General features: G+C 33.5%; 1 protein-coding gene across 1 annotated transcript in view; it reads left to right on the top strand.

Annotated features, from left to right (window-relative positions):
- LOAG_18498 (zinc finger protein) overlaps positions 1-7,151 on the top strand; it is a gene marked incomplete at its 5' end in the record, with an annotated part of 8,799 nt that extends 1,648 nt beyond the window's left edge. The window contains 13 exons of the mRNA XM_020451158.1: positions 418-575; positions 1,049-1,181; positions 1,339-1,482; positions 1,816-2,013; positions 2,908-3,062; positions 3,324-3,506; positions 3,958-4,149; positions 4,369-4,577; positions 4,851-5,058; positions 5,326-5,464; positions 5,631-5,738; positions 6,114-6,329; positions 6,816-7,151. Coding sequence (XP_020305085.1) covers positions 418-575; positions 1,049-1,181; positions 1,339-1,482; positions 1,816-2,013; positions 2,908-3,062; positions 3,324-3,506; positions 3,958-4,149; positions 4,369-4,577; positions 4,851-5,058; positions 5,326-5,464; positions 5,631-5,738; positions 6,114-6,329; positions 6,816-7,028 — 2,256 coding nt within the window. The 3' untranslated portion in view covers positions 7,029-7,151. The remainder of the gene's footprint in view (positions 1-417; positions 576-1,048; positions 1,182-1,338; positions 1,483-1,815; positions 2,014-2,907; positions 3,063-3,323; positions 3,507-3,957; positions 4,150-4,368; positions 4,578-4,850; positions 5,059-5,325; positions 5,465-5,630; positions 5,739-6,113; positions 6,330-6,815) is intronic.
- Between the last annotated feature and the right edge of the window lie 1,110 nt (positions 7,152-8,261).

Below are 8,261 nucleotides of genomic sequence, written 5' to 3'. Positions count from 1 at the left end.
TATATATATATATATATATATATATATATATATATATATATATATATATATATATATATATATATATATATATATATATATATATATATGTATACATTTTTACGCAAAAGATGACTGAAATATTTGATTACAAAAGATTGTTAGAGACCTGCAAGGCATATGCTAGGAAGATGTCAAAATGCTCGATACGTTGTTTAGTAATGATACATTCGTTATGTAGCTGAAATATTGAAAAATGGTTTGGAGCAATACATATTTTTTCGACCAAATGGATACAGTTTTAAAATTATGGAGAAATTCTATATCTTTGATGATAATTCATTTTAAATCTTAAGAACCTGTGATAAGAAAGCTGGATTTTTAGTTTTTAGCCTTTCCAGTGGAAGTCATTATAAAATAACCAATTTTTCATTGCAGCAAAAATATTTATGTGGCTTCTGTGGTCGTCATTTCAAATGTTATACCCTACGTCTTGTGCATTGCATTATCAGGCACTCAGAACATATTGCTAAGGAAAAATATAAGTCGTTATTAAGGGAACGATTGAATATGTGTTACAGTGCTACTGATACAACGTTTGTTTCTTTTTTCATTCTAATAATATCATTTTATGACTAATCATTGCTTAGGATAATATTTTTATCAAAAATTTCTTAGACTGTGCTCGTAAAATTTCATTCTGAAAATCGCAACTCTCGAGCTGATTTTTTTTCCTACGTTCATCGTTTGGAAATTTCAGCAAGATTTCAGCCATCTGTTTAACATGTTCTACTTTTACTTTGTCTTTGTTCTTCATATATGTTGCAAGAAGCCAATAAGTAATGGTTATTTGAAAAAAATTTTTTTTAAAACACCTCAAATATGTTTGAAACCATAATTAATTTCTTTTGCATTCACCTTTACTGTTCCATATATTGCAAAAAGTGTTGGGGTCTGTAAAGTTGGTCTTGTCTAAATATTGGAAAAGTTTTTTTGGAACATATTCAAATTATTGCAATATTGCAAAAATCAGTTAAGTGAAATAAAGGTTCAAAATAATTATTTTCAGGGAAGAAGTACTAGACAGTTGTAGTGTATTAGCACAAACTACACATCACTGTTCATACTGTCCCTTTACTTGCAAACAGAAGTCTCGTCTTTTGCGACATGAAAATAAGCATATCGTAAAAGCTGAACATCAAGTTAGTTTGCATCCCAATCGTTTGTTTTCGTTGCTTCACGAATGCTGATTTTCCATTCGATAAGCCCTGTAATTATTTGATGCCAAAAAGGACATAGGGTTCCAGTGATTGTCAAACAACATTTTTCTCACAACTTATATATATCCATATTTTCCAGTGTAAACATTGCACATTCTCATGCCGTTCAACAGTCGTACTGATGCAACATCTGCGACTTCACCAGGAAATCCCCAAGCTGCTTCAGATGCCTGGACGTCCAAAAGTTCTCCACGATAATGAGAAAACTTCTACCTCTACTACTGTACGAATGGTTTGCTTATCATTACGCTTTCTAAATTTCATTGTGTATTTTCGCATTCATTTATTTATTTTCTGTAAAAGATTGGAAATGGATGAAGTAATTACCAGTTTTTCGAAATCACTGACTACTCATAATTTGGATCAAAATATGATTAGTAGTATTCATTTTATTTTTTGTTTTTTTTTTGCGTGTTACAAAATTTAGAATATCCAGTAAACGTAGAATAAAAATAATGAAAGCGAGGGATAAGTTGAAGGAAATGACCTTTATGTCGTTTACATGAAAAGTACATTGTGATATTCGGCAGTTTTATGCACTCATTCATATTTTTAGAAAGTGGAAAAGTGCAGTGAATGTCCTTATACCAGCCGACATATCTGCGATTTGCGAACTCACGCACAAATGCATGTTGGGAAACGAGAATTTGCATGTGAGCAATGTACATATAGTACAAAACGATCTCACGTTCTCGATGCACATTTGCAACTTCATATGGCTGAAAGAGAAGGCATCACTGGCGTTTCCAACAATGTAATCTTAATGTTTCGTTGTACTCATACTTAATAATGGACTTCTCAATTTGTGACATATGACGAAATGCCTTCCTGGCAGTAGCAAAAATAGGGCAAATGATTAGGTCTGAGGATTGACAGGATCTATTGTCCAGAAATATAACATTCTTGTTGATATGCGGAAGGATGTTGGCTACTTTTCCACCTTATTAGTAATCACAAGAGGGTTTGTCGTTGATTATCCCAAAGGTTATCATCTTTGATTATCACAGAGGTTGTTAATTGTCGTATGATAAATCGTATGGTATAGAATACGTTATGTTAATTTGCATTTTATAATCAAAATGCATAGTAACATTCGTCCAAATCCTCACTTTAAATACCACTAACAGAGGTATTATACACTGAAAAAGGGAAAGTTTTATTGTTACGGACAAAACTTACTTGAATCGAACGTCTCAATTTGAAGTGTAGTTGAAAAGTGCACAAAAGTTATAATAATGAATGAATGATTTGATGAGAATGCTGGATTATTTCATGACCATTCAGATCATTTCTTCAATCTTATGTGCTCTTTCCTTCCCCTCTTCCGACTTTCCCAGGTCAATGTTGCTTAATCATAAATTGTATTCCTGTAGAAACTTGGAACGTAAGTTACCCAATCTTCAGTTCGAAAAGTCTTTGATTAACTAGGATATTGCTTGCAGGATTAGCTGTAACATCAAGTTATGATGTCTTGACTAGCCAGAGAGTTAGTTCTGCTTTGCGGATCTCTGTGTTCTAAAACGTATTTTGCAGCGTCGTTATTTCCTCACGATTAGGGTAATGTGATAGATTTCATCCATTCCTTCTGATCACTTTTTCCCGGAAATGTTTTAGATAGAATATTGATTTAAACGATTCATATGTACAGGTACGGAAAGGCGAGGGCTTCAAAAATCATTGTATTTTACGGCGTCGTGGCAAAATTGTGGGAGAACGAAGTGGTCATCAATTGTCAAGCGTGTATATTTGTCGTTGGTGTCCCTATAGAACACGGATATGCGCTACGCTTTTTATCCATCACAGGTTAATTGTAAAGATTAAATTATGTTAAGGATTGGAAGAGGAATGGCAATCAAAATTCTGATTCATAGTTACTAGCAGCGTATTATCCCGCTATTGTAGTAAGAGTGGGAGACACAATGTTGTTTTTGGATAAGAATTGTAATTGGAGAAGTTTGATAGTATGTGGAAAACAGCTTATAAAAATTACACCTAAGTGAGAACTGGAATTAGAATTGTTACATACCTATTTATTTGATATTCATTCTTTCCCCCTCCATTTAGGAATCATTTGTGGAATGGTCGATTACGTTGCGAAAAGTGTACGTTCAGTACTTCTTATGAAACGAAATTACATGATCATATGAAACTGCATCCATCAACTGAATCCTTGTCCCATTCTTCATCAAGCAAGCTAGCTGTTAGCAACAAACCGGCTAAACTTCCAAATGGAGAATATTCTTGCCGGTAAGTTAAGAGTTTTACTGATGGTTACTGATGGTAATAGCTACTTTCTGTTGCAATGATTATAAAATGAGGGCCGCAGGCATTTCTGGTTTATTTAGAACTTCTAGAACATCTCACACATCTGAGATGCTTTCTGGTCTTTATCATTTACCACACATCAATGCACACTTCGCAGTTATTATCGCTTCATAAACTCTCTTCGTGATATTTCTGAGTTTTCGGTTATTATTTTAATTTTTTAGTTATGGAGGGCTAAAATAATTCTTTCCTCATGATACATATTAGGCCATGATTTAGTATGTATATATATATGTTTCATGGAAGTAAAATATTTAGCGGAGAATATACTGATGTGAATGAACTGCAGTCGCTGATTCAATTCGGTTCAATTCGAAATTAAGTTTGATTTCCCACCTGATCATTGATTTCAGTATTTCTTGTGCTCTTTCAGGGAATGCCCTTTTAAATGTAGTGGTTATGGAAAATTCTGGCATCATAAACAAAAGCATCGAAAGGCATCACGCTATCAATGTGATTTATGCAGCTACAGTGTCGGCTCAAATTTCTGTTTAGTGAAGCATCGTCAAAGTCACAAGAATCATGATAGTCCAGAAAGTTATGATAGGAAAATGGAAGAATTCATGTAAGAACTGTACTTTTTTGGTTTTGCTGATTATTTGTATTTATGCTGTGGTAGGTTTAAATTCAACAGTTTCGTATAAATTTATATGTTTGAATCCAAAATAAAATAGACTAAGTATTTAGTCTTTCTTTAGTTTGAAACGAGTTAAAAGGAACAGCGAAGTAGTCCATGATGACATAATTTATATTTCACCTTTTCTGACGTGCAATCTTTTTTTAGAGTGATGAAAGATTATTATTCGGAAGAAATCAGTGCTAGTGGAATGTGTGTAGTGGAAAAAGATGTTGTGAAAGAGGAACGGAAAGACTGTATAGTAAGTTCCACAAATGTGCTCTGGCTTAATTGTCAAAAGGATGCAAAAACTTATCAATTCAATTTGAGCCGCATTGCCTCAAAATTGCCTAATTTTAAAGCAATGAATGACACAGGTAAGAAAATGGAATACAGCTTGCTAACTTCATTTTCTCCAATTGTTTATTGGTGTGGGTGAAGTTAGTGATATTTGAGTGTGAATAGCTCTCTAAACTAACCACAGAACAATTTATATCCTGAGAGGAATATTAAATGCTGGAAGTAAAAAGGAATCTCGTTTTCATCTTCGTTAGCATGTCTTCGATGTTTTTGTTTTTTCTATATCCTTTTTGGTTCCAGACTGGTGTAACTTTGGTACTATTTTTTTCTTTTATTCTGTATTATTTCAGAATCATTAACTAAGGTATTTCGCTGCAAACAGTGTCCCTATTTTGGGACAGATGAGGTACTTTTCAATTATCACGAAGAAATGCATATCGGACATCGTCAGTATGGTTGCAATTTGTGTACATACAGTTCTCTTTGTCCGATTTCTTTACACAGGCATTTAAACCTACATTTTCCTTCATTGCCATCTCGTTCGGCTGCGAAGAATAGGTTAGTCTTCAATTTTGTGTCAAGTTTTGCCTTACTGTAAAGTTCTTTGGAGGCTAAAATAAGGGGTCTAATGAAGGACAGAGTTCTTTTTTAATCTTCAAGACTGAGACTATCATCTCTGTACCCAGAGGATTTAACTATGAGTGAGATGAAAAGAATGATAAATCACAAATACCAACGATTGTGCGAGGTTGTCTTATACCTTATCACTTGACAAAGTCTCGGTAGCTCGTGCGAAAATTCATCCATAGCAAGGATATTTTATAGGAAGCGATTGCTAAGACATCGATATCATCAGAGTCCGGAAACGATCCCTTCAGATGTTAAAGTTCATCAGTGCGCAATATGCCCTTACAAAACTGCTTATCACGATCGCTTCGAGCAGCATCGTCTTGATCACGCTCTGGTTGGCATTGAGTATTTTAGAGTTAGTTCAGAATCATCACGTTGATTTCAACTTCAAGTTTTCACCGGTTTACAAGGTTTTTGAGCCTTGGATTTCAACATCTTTATTTGTACTGCACTAAAGATGTGTCCCATTTGTTTCTTTCAATATAACCTCAGTATTGCAGCACATACAGCAACGACTGACAACATCCATCAAGCGAGCCGCACAGAATACTTCTGAACCATTTGTGAGGCCAAAAATTCGTCGACCGGATAAACGCTCAGACAGGCAGGTTAGTGATCTTGGACATATGCTACCCTTTCGTAATGATTGTACTAGATATCACAATATGAAATAGAACTTCAAAGTTTTTTCATGTGATTCATGTGAAGGCAGTTCATTTTTTGAAATTAGCAAATTTCGGAGTTTTTTTCCTGCATTTTTTTAAACAACAAAATGTTTTAATCAAAATTATACTCGAATTAAGAACAAGTTTGCTTAGAATTTAGACCCAATCAAATTCAAGTTTTGAAAATTACTCGTATTAATGCACTTCACTTAGCGAAAAGCAAAAGACTTAATATTGATCTAAGCCAATAGAATTAGATAATAGGTTATTTACAGTAAGAGTTAATAAGATTCCAGTTTGAATTCCGACAATTTTCAGTTCACCTGTAGCAGATGCTCTTTCCGATGCGATACGATCATAGCATATAATACACATTTCGAAAAGCACGGGGCAAAATCATTCTTCAAGTGCGAACTTTGTGATTATTCGTCGGAAACTAAAAATGTCGTTGATTTTCACGTTGCCACTCATCACATGGATGTACCCATTTCATTTTTTTATAAAAAAGCTATCACAAATCCCGATGAATCGCAGGTATTGATTTATTCTTTTGTTAGCAATGTATTATTGAATCCGATCTGGCAATACATTCATTTCTTAATGTTAGCACAGTTAAATCCCAATTTTTTCATACGTAAGCCTTTCGCAAGTGTTGTGATTAGCTTGCTTATGGTTCGGACTTCATGAACACTGAATTGTTTGCATTGTACTATTTATCAGATCGGATTTAATGAAGATCCGTAATTTGATTGATTAAGTAGGCAGTAAAGTTAAATCGAGCTTAGTATCAGACATAAATGGAATAGTTTTGTATTTAAAAAATAATCATCATTTGGTGAAAAATGATCTAACTTGAATGCCAAACACAGTTATTCTTACTTCGTTGTCCGTAAATAAACAATGAGTGACAGAATCAAATATCGAAATTACCTATAAATATTGGCCTCATAAATATGTATCTTTTCAAAATGCTAAAGAACTGATTTTTAGTTTTGCTAGTAGATCAGTTTCGTTTTATAGATCAAATTGAAAGGAGACATCGACTGCAGGAGATATCCTCGACAAGAGCTGAGTTGTTGTCAGTGTGATTACCGTACGTTTACAATGGTCGAATTTGCGCACCATTGGGAACAAATGCATTGTAGTCGGACTCAAAAGGATGGTCGACGGATCGTCGAGGAACTCCGTATGGATATGGTGCACTCCAGCTGGATCAGAACTGTTGACAATTAATGGTAGTTGTTGGATTGTTTTGAGTCCTTCCTTCATTTAAGATATTGCAATCTTTTATTCTGTCTAATAAAGGACTATGTTGTCATTTATCGGGATTTTTCATTTGTATGTAAGACAATGGTGGTTGAAATCAGTGACTGGAATAACTGTACATATCCGTCAGATTTTAGCTAAATAATATAGATTGACATTTCCTCTTTTACTTATTAAGATATGGCAGTCTTTCATTTTATCTTATCTTACTCCTTAGTTATTTCTTGATCCATTTCATTTACCTTTCTGAAGAGCTGTATAAAATCTATTAGCAAAAGTTGCAGTAGTGTTTTAGAAAAGACTAACAAGACGGGCAGTTTGAAAACGAATGAGTAAAAAGCGTCTTGTATTCAGAAGTTCGGCTGGCTGTTTTCAAATATCTGTTGGAAATTTGTTTATCCTTTTTTTCCAGATCCTTTTTATTATTTCAATTTCACTCTGTTCAGAATAATGTACTCTTCACACAACTTCTCTAATTTCTTGATTCATTCATAGTGTTTTAATTTCCTCTTATATAGTAATATATTTACCTCCTTTTGTTTTGTCCTTTACCGTGAGAGAATTAGGATCACTTCATGACAGAGCAAATTAAGCTCGCTTTGCTGTGAAGAAATACTAAAGTTATTTTTTGTTAAAGAAACCAGCCTTATGTTCTTTCCGCTCTTGTTCTTTCCGCTTGATCTTTATTCATTATTCAGAGTTTGTAAAGGTAAGTCTTATTAGAAATTTTTTAACCAGGACTCTTTCTTTCATTTAAGGCGGGTAATTATGTCATGAGCACATCTATATCAAACACGTAATATCTTGATAGCTACCTCAACCTTTGGTTCGCTACCTCAATTTTTTAACGCCTAATGTTTTTTTTCCTTTTTTTTTGAAGAAAGACACCTACATAAGTGAATTGTCAATTAGAGTTTCTATTTATTCATATATTTTGGTAACATCAAAGCAGTTCAGATACGAATTGAACCATTTTCCAGCAGTATTCTTTTTATTGTCTGTTCTAGTCTGCTTTCTGCAGGGTTGATGTGATTTCACTCCGTAGTACTGGTGATTGTTCAGTTTTAATTCTAGGGCAGTTAGTATTTCTCCTCTTTTAACATTTATTATTATATTTATTATTGTTGCTTATAGAGCATTATTATTTATTATTATTATTATTATTATTATTATTATTATTATTATTATTTATTATTATTA

This window comes from Loa loa (genome assembly GCF_000183805.2).
Source record: "Loa loa unplaced genomic scaffold supercont3.335, whole genome shotgun sequence".
NCBI classification, from domain to species: Eukaryota; Metazoa; Nematoda; class Chromadorea; order Rhabditida; family Onchocercidae; genus Loa; species Loa loa.
The sequence above is the reverse complement of the archived record's forward strand: the minus strand, read 5'-3'. Positions and strand labels throughout refer to the sequence as shown.